The sequence below is a fragment of the Bufo gargarizans genome, chromosome 2, assembly GCF_014858855.1.
Source record: "Bufo gargarizans isolate SCDJY-AF-19 chromosome 2, ASM1485885v1, whole genome shotgun sequence".
Classification (NCBI taxonomy): domain Eukaryota; kingdom Metazoa; phylum Chordata; class Amphibia; order Anura; family Bufonidae; genus Bufo; species Bufo gargarizans.
In genome coordinates, this window is record NC_058081.1 from 30,998,365 (window position 1) to 31,012,544 (window position 14,180).

The 14,180-nt window shown below is 43.0% G+C and overlaps 1 protein-coding gene across 1 annotated transcript in view; it reads left to right on the forward strand.

The window, feature by feature from the left end:
• The first annotated feature begins 253 nt into the window (after positions 1-253).
• LOC122925555 (complement C3-like) overlaps positions 254-14,180 on the forward strand; it is a 300,847-nt gene continuing 286,920 nt past the window's right edge. Inside the window, exons 1-3 of the mRNA XM_044276913.1 lie at positions 254-318; positions 1,129-1,315; positions 2,892-3,054. Of these exons, the coding sequence (XP_044132848.1) occupies positions 254-318; positions 1,129-1,315; positions 2,892-3,054 (415 nt within the window). The remainder of the gene's footprint in view (positions 319-1,128; positions 1,316-2,891; positions 3,055-14,180) is intronic.

Sequence of the window (14,180 nt, forward strand, 5' to 3'; positions counted from 1 at the left end):
CTGCGTTTTTCTTCCCTCTCACTTTGCCCTGAATTGTGCAATGGTCTTTTTTTGCTAGAGCTGTGTGATTTCCCGGCAGTGTTGATTTTGCATTCCTGTATTTGTCCCACAGCCAAATGTTTACTTACTGTACAGTACCTTAAATGTTTTCAGTTTATGATGAAAAACTCCATACGGTCAAGGTGAGAGCTCAGGCTAAAATCCTTTATAAACCCCCTCTGTGTCTGCAAACAGCACATACCCCAGCAGTATCATGAAGTTAGGAGCTTTGTGTCTTCTTCTACTGTATGGACTCATTGGGTCCTACGCGCAGCCACCGTGAGTATAACCTGACCCTATACATCTAGATAGATAGTAATTGTACTGAAAAATGAAGCCATAGTTATATGTAACAAAGTCCTTTTCACTGAGTGCAACATAGAACTGGAAACACATGCATCAGCAGCAGGCTTTCAATTCAATTCTTCTCTAGCACCAGCTGAGGAGCTATGGTGGTAGGTTGGATGACTGCAGTTCTGTACTTACGGTAGGTGAAACTGACCTAGTAGTTGTTTGGTGATGGGTGTCTTAGCTGTAGTCCCTCACCTCACAACAGTGTCTTGGGTATGGTTCTGGAGAGTAGATGCTCTACGAGCTACATACCAACTCTCTGGCAGGGTCATGAGAGTTGGTGCTCTATGAGCTACTTCCTAACTCTCTGGCAGAAGAGGGATAACTGGGTCCTGAACTTGAATACGGTTCCTAGGAGTGGGTGCTCTGTGAGCTACTTCCCAACTCCTCCACTATCAGGTCAGGAACTTTCACGTCCAAACTAAGCCTGCACTCTCTCTAAACGAACTACCCTAGACTTCCCCCTCTTGGCAAGAAGTTGGACCAGACCACTCAAGGGGTGGGACAAGATGTTAATCCTGTTGCAGCCATTCATTGCCAACCAGTACCTCCTCTGCTGGATCAAATTACATAGTACAACTCACATTACATATAAAACATATACAGTAATAATGCAGCAATTAAATAACACAATAGTAGTACCCCCAGGTCTAGGGTACAACATAATCAAACTGGGGCTATTCAGTATCTGCCGATTTCACATATTGACCTTTTCTCTCCATTTGTTTCTTCTACTAGATGCAGCCTGATAACACCCAACGTGCTGCATTTGGACAACAAAGAGACCATTATAGTAGATGGACATGGTTCTGCGTTTGATGCTGAAATCATAATCCACGATTTTCCCCTAAAGAAATTCACTTTTGTTTCAACCAACATCTCTGTCAACAGCAATAACCGGTACTTTGGAGATGTTAAGTTGACGGTAAGATTGCAGTCTCTCGAGTAGAAGTCCAGGCATTACAGGGTACAGCACCATGGAATTAATGGCGCTTTAAAATAAATAATAATAATAACAATAATATTAATAATGCCGCGTTCAATGCTGATCGCGGGATCTGAAAGTCACATTGAGGCCTTTCAGGGGGTTAATCAGGGGTTTTAAACGAAAAAATGCATACCTCATTCATTTGTTCGCAGAGAGGCCGTCACGGCCATCTTGATAGAAGAAAACGTGCCAAATCTCATGCGCGCTGATGTGGTGACGTCACACGTCAGTGCGTGCAAGATTTGGCACATTTTTTTAAATCAAAATGCCCATGATGGCCTCTCTGCGAGCATATGGATGAGGTATGCATTTATTTATTTTTTACGCCATTTCAGGAAAAATTCATTCATTACTGATTCGTCCCTTTGGTTAATGCTTCAGTCCCTTTTCTAGATGTTTTTCTTGGTTATATCTTTCAGCTTCATGGCCTAGGTCAGGAAGCACTAACTCTATTTCTTCTTCTAGCTATGACTTTGACTTCCATTTTTATTTCAATCCAAGTATGTAATTGACTAATCCAAATCACAAAAAATTCTAAAACAAGCAGGGGCATAATGATCGCGGTCGCAGAGGGTGTGACCTCGATTGGCAAGTGGAAGGGACCTGATGTGCTCACCGATGTTAGACAGGCTCCGTCCACCAGCTTAATTTGTGATTAGTTTTAGTAAGTGTCGGGGTCTGATGCTGGGGGCCTGGAGACTGGAGTGCATATCATGCAGGTAAGCTGAGTGCTCTGGTGGGGCCCAGCATTAAGTGCAGTGAAAATGCTGGGCCCCATTACATGAAGACTGTGGTCAGTTGGGGACACTACTAGGGACTGTGGGAGGCACTAATGGGGGCAGTGAGGGACACTACTAGGGACTGTGGGAGACACTAATAGGGGAAGTGGGGGACACTACTAGGGGCTGTGGGAGACACTAATGAGGGCAGTCAGGGACACTACTGGGGACATTACTGGGGGCAGTGGGGAACACTACTGGGGGCAGTGGGGGACATTACTGGGGACATTACTGGGGGCAGTGGAGGACACTACTTAGGGCTGTGGGGGGCACTACTGGAGACATTACTGGGGGCAGTACTGGGGCGCATTGGGGGACACTACTGGTATGGGGGCAGTGACAAACATTACTGGGGGCATTACTGGGGGATCAGGGACCAGGGGTGTAACAATCACGGACACAGATGGTGCGACCAGGCACAGTGTGTGTGTGTGTGTGTGTGGGGGGGTCCTATCCAAAGTTTGCCCTGGGGCCCCTAGCACTCTAGTTACGCCACTAGAAACAAGCATTGCTGATGATCAGGTGGACGCTGTGTTAAACTCCCTAGTGCTACCAAAAGAGTAACGAATTATTACACAGTTCTCACTGAAACCAATGGGCTTGATTTTCATATTCTGCAGAGAGAGAAACGCTCCTTGTAGATTCTATGTGGTGGTTAATAGATCTGGGTAAGAGTTATAGTCTTTTCCTTCCTTTCATCCTCTTCAGATTTCCATTATGACCTTTTTTTTCAGATCCCTTCTAATAATTTGGAGAAAAACCCAAATAAGAAACAGTTTGTTTACGTCACTGTAAAGTCTGCTACTTGCTCTCTGGAGAAAGCTGTCCTGGTGTCCTTTCAAAGTGGATATCTATTCATACAGACTGACAAACCCATCTACACCCCAGGATCTACAGGTACAGTCAATGTTTGTCACAAGGGTGTCACAACCTATCGCTTACCCTGTTGTGCCTGGGGTCAGAAGGTCGAAGCGGGTGGCTAATCACTCGGTTTCAAGAGATCGCTCCATGACCTAGTGGTGGGAATGGATTATGGTTCAGGTTTTCCTGCTTATGTTTGCGATCCTTTTTGTCCCATTTAGGAATCTGTAGCTTTTCCTTTCAGCTGTTCTTTGTCAGTCACTCCCAGCTACTATATATTCTCCCTTTCTGCTTCCCTTGTTGCCAGATATAGACCTTCCTTCCAGATATTCTATTCTCACCTCTGGTGGAGTTGGAGTTGCTGTGGGGGTTTTGGAACTGGAGCTATTGGATCTCCGGTTCACTCCTGTTGTTGTCTCCCTTTGGGGATTATTTGTGGTGTTTGTCCTTTCCCTGTTGTTACCCTAGGTGTCAGTGGTGAGGACTAGTGCTCCCACCTCCCTATTCAATACCTAGGGCTTATTTCAGGATAAGCCAGGGATGAGGCACGTGATCGGCGCATGGGTTAGCAGCCCGCCAGGGCAGCCAGGTGCCAGTGCTAGGTGAGTTAGGGGGTCACCATTCCTCCCTCTCCCTAGTGAAAGGGTACTCTCCTTTACTCCCCTATGCGTTGCACGTCTGTTACCTGCCATATCAGACGTGATAGTATTACAGTGGGATGCGAAAGTTTGGGCAACCTTGTTAATCGTCATGATTTTCCGGTATAAATCGTTGGTTGTTACGATAAAAATGTCAGTTAAATCTATCATATAGGAGACACACACAGTGATATTTGACAAGTGAAATGAAGTTTATTGGATTTACACAAAGTGTGCTATAATTGTTTAAACAAAATTAGGCAGGTGCATACATGTGGTCACTGACCTACATACACAGGTGAATCCAATGATGAGAAAGAGTATTTAAGGGGGTCAATTGTAAGTTTCCCTCCTCTTTTAATTTTCTCTGAAGAGTAGCAACATGGGGGTCTCAAAACAACTCTCAAATGAAACGAAGACAAAGATTGTTCACCATCATGGTTTAGGGGAAGGATACAGAAAGCTGTCTCAGAGATTTCAGCCGTCTGTTTCCACAGTTAGGAACATATTGAGGAAATGGAAGACCACAGGCTCAGTTCAAGTTAAGGCTCGAAGTGGCAGACCAAGAAAAATCTCAGGTAGACAGAAGCGACGAATGGTGAGAACAGTGAGAGTCAACCCACAGACCAGCACCAAAGACCTACAACATCATCTTGCTGCAGATGGAGTCACTGTGCATGGTTAAACCATTTGGCGCATTTTACACAAGGAGATGCTGTATGCGAGAGTGATGCAGACGAAGCCTTTTCTCCGCGCACAGCACAAAAAAGTGCCGCTTGAGGTGGGCTAAAGCACATTTGGACAAGCCAGCTTCATTTTGGAATAAGGTGCTGTGGACTGATGAATCTAAAATTGAGTTATTTGGTCATAACAAGGGGCGTTATGCATGGAGGAAAAAGAACACAGCATTCCAAGAAAAACACCTGCTACCTACAGTAAAATATGGTGGTGGTTCCATCATGCAGTGGGGCTGTGTGGTCAGTGCAGGGACTAGGAATCTTGTCAAAGTTGAGGGACGCATGGATTCCCCTCAGTATCAGCAGATTCTGGAGACCAATGTCCAGGAATCAGTGACAAAGCTGAAGCTGCGCCGGGGCTGGATCTTTCAACAAGACAACGACCCTAAACACTGCTCAAAATCCACTAAGGCATTTATGCAGAGGAACAAGTACAACGTTCTGGAATGGCCATCTCAGTCCCCAGACCTGAATATAATTGAAAATCTGTGGTGTGACTTAAAGAGAGCTGTCCATGTTCGGAAGCCATCAAACCTGAATGAACTAAAGATGTTTTGTAAAGAGGAATGGTCCAAAATACCTTCAACCAGAATCCAGACTCTCATTGGAACCTACAGGAAGCGTTTAGAGGCTGTAATTTCTGCAAAAGGAGGATCTACTAAATATTGATTTCATTTCTTTTTTGTTGTGCCCAAATTTATTCACCTGCCTAATTTTGTTTAAACAATTATAGCACACTTTCTGTAAATCCAATAAACTTCATTTCACTTCTCAAATATCACTGTGTGTGTCTCCTATATGATATATTTAACTGACATTTTTTATCGTAACAACCAACGATTTATAAAGGAAAATCATGACAATTAACAAGGTTGCCCAAACCTTCGCATCCCACTGTATGTCATAATCACAGCCCCAATTTCAAAAAAGTTGGGAAGCTGTGTAAAATGTACATAAATGTAGATAAAAACTGAGTGAAATGATTTACAGACCTCGTAGACTGGACCGCCATCAGGGCAGTTCAGCTACTACTACTGTATGTGGTCTGGAGCTTCATAGTACGCTAGGGGGCTTGGCCATATCCTGCAGCTGTTACCAGCGTTGGAGAAGCCCACAGTACGATCCTGCAGCCATTCCTTCTAATGAAATGAAGCTGCCCTGTCTGCTCTAGTAGAGGAGGAAGCTGGGGCAGAGGCCCCTATCACCAGCCATGGCCAGTCTACACATAGCGATCCTGCCTCCCCCTGACGTCTTTGCTAAGTTGCAACATGAGCTTCTTGAAGGCCGTCCAGGCCCTGCTCATCAGTGGGGAGGAACAGGAGGGGGAAGCTACCAACACAGAGCTGAACTTCATCTGTCTCCAGAAAAGGTAATATGCGTGTGTATGTTTACGTGTATAAATATATATATATATATATATATATATATAGATCCATAAAGAGATTCAGGCAGCACTCCCTTTAGTGCAAATATAATAATGCAGGTGCACGCGGTGGTCCCTCGATATGGGACAAATTCAGTAGAGAAGGAAAGTCCGCAGCACTCCTTTAAGTAAAAAAGTGAAATTTATTCACACATGTCAGACAACGTTTCGGTCCTCTCACAGGACCATTTTCAAGTCAAGTGAACAAAAAAGTGCATAGTGCAAACATAAATACAGCTCTACAGCATGACACAATCCATTATCAGCCAATAGAGTACTAGTGCACTCCCATTTATGGGTGGACTACAATTCATATAATTAACTCCATATATTGCCGTGCATATCAACTTCAGTAGCAGTACATCGGTGATACATTCAATAGTAATTCATCATAATATGTGTACATAAAGTGTATATAATAAAGTGAACCGTGCAATTTTTAAAAATTCTTGACTGTATTACCTTGCCTTAAGCCTGCTGGAGAACCGAGATAGTTTGTGGAGAAGGCGTCTCTACCTGTATCTGAACACGCCACTCATCCGCGTCCTCTACTCCTTACTGCGCATGTATTCAGCCCCGTTCCGTTCACGCAGCTTCTAATACTCCTACGTCGCCTCTATGGTGGAGACCAACGTGATGACGTACGGTCGATCACGTCCAGGCGCCGCACACAGACATGTCTGCGTCAGCGTATAGACAGATCGTCCGCGCCCCATCACGAGTCCATATCCACCATCTTTTTTTAGGTAATATTTTTGGGCAAAAATATCATGCATCCATAGCTCACATATTTATCTCGTCTCCATCTAAACACGGCCCGGCACTGGCAAAAAAGTCAGCATACATATATATCTTCAGGCAAATCATTGTAGCTTCCATTTAATTCACTGCATATAGAGAGCAGACAACATCAGGGTATAGGCCATGTAAGCTGGGTATCTAGCTAACCATTCCTCCTGTCACCCTAAATTCTACATTTAACCCTTTGGGTTTTAGGGTATCAAGCTGAAAAATCCACCTAAGTTCAGTTTTTTTTAATTTGCTTAATCGATCACCTCCTCTTTCCAATGGTTTAACATGATCTATAATCATAAATTTCAAGTCACTTTCTTTGTGATTTTTCTCGGCAAAATGCTTTGATACAGGCAGATCTCTTCTTTTATTCCTAATAGACTGCCTATGGTTATTTAACCTGGTCTTTAGATCGCAAGTGGTTTCACCAACATATAATTTTTTACAAGGGCACCATAGTACATATATCACCCATGACGAATCACAGGTGAGATAATGCACTATATCAAAGGTCTCGCCCGTGTCCGGATGTGCGAACGTCGATCCCTTGACCATCTGTTTACAGTTCACACATCCCAGACACGGGAAAGAGCCCGTGCGCCTTGTTTTAAGGAATGTCTGTCTAGATTGTCCTTTATCTGGTACTTTGGAGTGTACTACCTTATCCCTGATGTTGCCTGCTCTTCTATATGCCATCATCGGCACACTTCTAAATGCAGCAACATTTGGGTGTCCACTACTCAATAAACTCCAGTGTCGCCTTATTATTTTTTCAATTTCAGGACTCAACTCGTTATATGATGATACAAACGGCATTCTGTCATTAGTTCTTCTAATTTTCGGGGTCAATAACTCATCTCTGGGGATTTTTTTAGCCCTTTCTGCATGTCTTTTCACTAACTTTCTAGGGTATCCCCTGTCTATAAAAGATGCAATGCTATGCACATATTCTCATCCTTATCAACAATTCTCCGCACCCGAAGCATTTGGCTAAACGGCAGAGAATCTACCATCCTTCTTGGGTGCCCACTGGTAAAATGCAACAATGTATTCTTATCTGTGGCCTTAATGTTTAAATCCATATGTACCTGTTCATCCTCAATATATACTTGTGTGTCCAAGTATTGCACCCGGTCAGTCGATGCCGTTAACGTAAACTGGATCTCCCGGTCAAGGGAGTTCAAGTGTACGTGAAAATCCATCAACTGATCCATGGTGCCATCCCAAATGAGGAAAATGTCATCTATGTATCTCCACCACGACAACACTTGATTGAAGTGGGGAGATACATAGACGAGACGCTCCTCAAATGACCGCACAAAAATATTTGCATAAGTGGGCGCGGCATTAGAGCCCATCGCCGCGCCCATCTTCTGCAAGAAAAATTGTCCCTGGAACACAAAATAATTGTTCCTCAAGGACAATTCCAACAATGTCAATATAAATTGTCGAACTGGGGCGGGATGCTCCGAATGTGCCAACATCTCCGCCACAGCCGACAAGCCTTTGTTGTGGTCAATCGAGGTGTACAACGACACTATGTCAAAGGAGGCTATAATAGCCCCCTTTGGTACCTGCATCCCTTTAATCTTGGTGATGAAGTCTCCGGTATCCCTAACATACGATCTAGCACCCATAGCATATTCTCTCAGTATCTTATCCAGAAATACATTAATGTTAGATAGTATAGAGCCCCTACCCGAAATTATCGGCCGACCTGGAGGGTCAACCAACCTTTTATATATCTTTGGTAATGCATATATCGTGGGTGTAACCGGGGACTTCACCACCAAAAAATCCTTTAATTGTCCATCAATAATGCCACTCTGCAACGCCTCAGTCAAATGTGCATCAATTTTCCTTGCAATATCGAACCTGGGGTCCCTGGCCAATGGCTCGTAGACGCCAGGTTCGCTCAATTGTCTTCTTATCTCCTTAACATACTGAATGGTGTCCATCACCACGATCCCACCACCCTTATCTGCGGATTTGATGGTGAGATCGGGGTTACTGGACAATCCCTCCAGTGCAGACATTTCCTGTGTCGAAATGTTTGGCCTCATATACATACTGGGATGAGTACTTTTTCTCAACTTAGCTACATCTCTTTTGACCGCTTCAGAGAAACATTCTAGAGCATGTGAATTGACAAGTGGAACAAAATCACTTTTTAAATACAAATCAAACTGTTTCAAAGTAAGTTGACCATCAGCATTACCAGGTTCATTAGCATTCACATTCATGGTGTCAGAGGAACTGGAGTCGAACCACACCCTCAGTTTAAGATTCCTGAGGAGGCGGTTCAACTCCAGTTCCAACTGAAACCAATCCGGCCTAGCCTGTGGGCAAAAGGACAATCCCTTATTTAGGGCTTTCAATTCATGCTCAGTCAATGTGTAGGATGAGATGTTAACCACCACATTCGATTCTATTTTTTCTTGTTTGTATTCATCTGTTTGGAGTTGTTGGTCCTCATTAATCTCTGCGCTCTGGTTTTTCCAGGCTCTTCTATGTCTGAGCCCTCCCCGTCTCGTGGGGCGTCTCCCATAGCAACTCGTGAGCCTAAAAAAGTTCCAGTTTGGCTAGAATTAAGGTCATCACTGGCATCTTTGTTTCTCACCCATTTGTTGGTTTCTTTATTGCGTTTAGGTGTTTTCTTTGATAAAGGACCCCTGTCCATACGCCAGGGTTGCTCCCAGACATAGACATGGCCAGACGTATAATCACTCTGATCTCTATGCCATTTTGATCTTTTGACCTCCTCCAGATCTTTCCGCATTTTATCCAGAAATAATCGTTGTTTCTCAAGAAATGTATCAGCCTCATTAATGGACACAGTTGCCTTCAACTGTTGTTCAGTGTCCTGCAATTTACTTTTAAGCACGGCCATTTCCTTCTGAGAAAATTCAATATTGAGCAACATAATGTCCATCGCATATTTATTTGATATAGCTTCAAAGCGTGCTCTAAAATCACCATCTTGTGAGAACATGTTCGGCTTTAGGCGGGATCGCATGCCCCTTGGTATGCGTTTACTTTTGTAGTACTGAGCCAACGTCAGTGTATGTAGCTCAGTGGATAATAATTTTTTCGACGTGCCTTCATACTCCCTCTTAATATTAATAGCGGAGGGTACATCAAGGAAGGCAGCATTACCCTCTACATTTCCCATAATCCTCTGTATGTCCACATCACTATAGGCAAAGACATGTATGTCACTGTCCCCATATTGGGACATACTACCTTGGATGTTGGTAGGGTCGGGTGCAGCGCCTTCGGTCGACAATAGATCCATAAAGAGATTCAGGCAGCACTCCCTTTAGTGCAAATATAATAATGCAGGTGCACGCGGTGGTCCCTCGATATGGGACAAATTCAGAAGAACTAATGACAGAATGCCGTTTGTATCATCATATAACGAGTTGAGTCCTGAAATTGAAAAAATAATAAGGCGACACTGGAGTTTATTGAGTAGTGGACACCCAAATGTTGCTGCATTTAGAAGTGTGCCGATGATGGCATATAGAAGAGCAGGCAACATCAGGGATAAGGTAGTACACTCCAAAGTACCAGATAAAGGACAATCTAGACAGACATTCCTTAAAACAAGGCGCACAGGCTCTTTCCCGTGTCTGGGATGTGTGAACTGTAAACAGATGGTCAAGGGATCGACGTTCGCACATCCGGACACGGGCGAGACCTTTGATATAGTGCATTATCTCACCTGTGATTCGTCATGGGTGATATATGTACTATGGTGCCCTTGTAAAAAATTATATGTTGGTGAAACCACTTGCGATCTAAAGACCAGGTTAAATAACCATAGGCAGTCTATTAGGAATAAAAGAAGAGATCTGCCTGTATCAAAGCATTTTGCCGAGAAAAATCACAAAGAAAGTGACTTGAAATTTATGATTATAGATCATGTTAAACCATTGGAAAGAGGAGGTGATCGATTAAGCAAATTAAAAAAAAACTGAACTTAGGTGGATTTTTCGGCTTGATACCCTAAAACCCAAAGGGTTAAATGTAGAATTTAGGGTGACAGGAGGAATGGTTAGCTAGATACCCAGCTTACATGGCCTATACCCTGATGTTGTCTGCTCTCTATATGCAGTGAATTAAATGGAAGCTACAATGATTTGCCTGAAGATATATATGTATGCTGACTTTTTTGCCAGTGCCGGGCCGTGTTTAGATGGAGACGAGATAAATATGTGAGCTATGGATGCATGATATTTTTGCCCAAAAATATTACCTAAAAAAAGATGGTGGATATGGACTCGTGATGGGGCGCGGACGATCTGTCTATACGCTGACGCAGACATGTCTGTGTGCGGCGCCTGGACGTGATCGACCGTACGTCATCACGTTGGTCTCCACCATAGAGGCGACGTAGGAGTATTAGAAGCTGCGTGAACGGAACGGGGCTGAATACATGCGCAGTAAGGAGTAGAGGACGCGGATGAGTGGCGTGTTCAGATACAGGTAGAGACGCCTTCTCCACAAACTATCTCGGTTCTCCAGCAGGCTTAAGGCAAGGTAATACAGTCAAGAATTTTTTAAAATTGCACGGTTCACTTTATTATATACACTTTATGTACACATATTATGATGAATTACTATTGAATGTATCACCGATGTACTGCTACTGAAGTTGATATGCACGGCAATATATGGAGTTAATTATATGAATTGTAGTCCACCCATAAATGGGAGTGCACTAGTACTCTATTGGCTGATAATGGATTGTGTCATGCTGTAGAGCTGTATTTATGTTTGCACTATGCACTTTTTTGTTCACTGGACTTGAAAATGGTCCTGTGAGAGGACCGAAACGTTGTCTGACATGTGTGAATAAATTTCACTTTTTTACTTAAAGGAGTGCTGCGGACTTTCCTTCTCTATATATATATATATATATATATATATATATATATATATATACAGTTGCAAGAAAAAGTATGTGAACCCTTTGGAATTATATAGATTTCTGCATAAATTGTTCATAAAATGTGATCTGATCTTCACAACAAGTCACAACAATAGACAATCACAGTCTGCTTAAACTAATAACACACAAACAATTAAATGTTACCATGTTTTTATTGAGCACACCATGTAAACCTTCACAGTGCAGGTGGAAAAAGTATGTGAACCCCTTGTATTAATAATGGTTGAACCTCATTTGGCAGCAATAACTTCAACCAAACGTTTCCTGTAGTTGCAGATCAGACGTGCACAACGGTCAGGAGTAATTCTTGACCATTCCTCTTTACAGAACTGTTTCAGTTCAGCAATATTCTTGGGATGTCTGGTGTGAATCGCTTTCTTGAGGTCATGCCACAGCATCTCAATCGGGTTGAGGTCAGGACTCTGACTGGGCCACTCCAGAAGGCGTATTTTCTTCTGTTTAAGCCATTCTATTGTTTATTTACTTCTATGCTTTGGGTCGTTGTCCTGTTGCAACACCCATCTTCTGTTGAGCTTCAGCTGGTAGACAGATGGCCTTAAGTTCTCCTGCAAAATGTCTTGATAAACTTGGGAATTCATTTGTCCTTTGATGATAACAATCCGTCCAGGACCTGACACAGCAAAGCAGCCCCAAACCATGATGCCCCCACCACCATACTTCACAGTTGGGATGAGGTTTTGATGTTGGTGTTCTGTGCCTCTTTTTCTCCACACATAGTGTTGTGTGTTTCTTCCAAACAACTCAACTTTAGTTTCATCTGTCCACAGAATATTTTGCCAGTACTGCTGTGGAACATCTAGGTGATCTTGTGCAAACTGTAAACGTGCAGCAATGTTTTATTTGGACAGCAGTGGCTTCCTCTGTGGTATCCTCCCATGAAATCCATTCTTGTTTAGTGTTTTACGTATCGTAGATTAGCTAACAGGGATGTTAGCATATGCCAGAGACTTTTGTAAGTCTTTAGCTGACACTCTAGGATTCTTCTTCACCTCATTGAGCAGTCTGCGCTGTGCTCTTGCAGTCATCTTTACAGGATGGCCACTCCCAGGGAGAGTAGCAGCAGTGCTGAACTTTCTCCATTTATAGACAAATTGTCTTACCGTGGACTGATGAACAGCAAGGTTTTTGGACATAATTTTATAACCCTTTCCTGCTTTATGCAAGTCAACAATTCTTAATCGTAGGTCTTCTGAGAGCTCTTTTGTGCGAGGCATCATTCACATCAGGCAATGCTTCTTGTGAAAAGCAAACCCAGAACTGGTGTGTGTTTTTATAGGGCAGGGCAGCTGTAACCAACACCTCCAATCTCATCTCATTGATTGGACTCCAGTTGGCTGACACCTCACTCCAATTAGGTCTTGGAGATGTCATTAGTCTAGGAGTTCACATACTTTTTCCACCTGCACTGTAAATGTTTACATGTTGTGTTCAATAAAAACATGGTAACATTTAATTATTTGTGTGTTATTAGTTTAAGCAGACTGTGATTGTCTATTGTTGTGACTTAGATGAAGATCAGATCACATTTTATGACCAATTTGTGCAGAAATCCATATAATTCCAACTGTATATATTAGGGTGGCCAGACATCTGGATGTAGGCTGGACAGGTCGGTTTTCTGGCTTCCTGTCATCCGTCCGTGCGCAGAGACGCAGAGATGTCCTCCTTTTCAGCAGCTCATGCTCAGAGAATAGAATTGTGCTGTAAAAGCGTGAGCTGCAGGCACAAATTGACTGACTGAGGCTTCTCTCACCGCCGATCAGTCACTAGAGCTGGCAGACATGACTCTCTGGGCTGACTGAGGGGAGGAGAAGCACTCCAGACCACCCACAGCTCACCTAATGGTCTTCCAGTACTTTTTCCCCCCCTTTGCCTGCAGTGAGGGGCATGGCTTAGCGGAGTCGGAAGAGTGGCTTATACTTAAAGGAAGGCATTCTTATTGTTTGGGGGAAATATGCATGCATTATTTCAAACAGAGCACTATGTATAAATTATGTATTTTAAGGGTGCTATATTGAGGAGCACTGTGCATTGTATTATTTATTTCTGGGGCGCAGTGTATTGAATTATTTCTTTCTGGGGTTCAGTGCATTGCAGTATTTATTTCAGGGCTGCACTTCAATGAATTACTTATTTTTGGGGTTCAGTGCATTGAACTATTTATTTACAGAGGAGGTGTGCATTTTATTATTTATTTCTGGGGGCGCAGTGCATTGCATTATTTATTTTTGGGATGCAGTGCATTGTATTATTAATTTCTTGGGTGCAGTACATTGTAGTATTTATTTCTGGGAGCGCAGTGCATTGTAGTCTTTATTTCGGGGATGCACTGCATTGTATTATTTATTACAGGGGCACCGAGCACTGTATTATAATTTTCTAGGTGCGTAGTGCATTGTATTATTTATTTTTGGGGATGCAATGCATTGCAGTATTTATTTATGGGGTGTAGTGCATTGTATTATTTATTACTGGAGCTCAGTGCATTGCAATATTTATTTCTGGGGGCACAGTGTATTGCATTATTTATTTTTAGGGGCGCAGTGCATTGTAGTATTTATTCCAGGGGTACAAAGCACTGTATTATTAATTTCAAG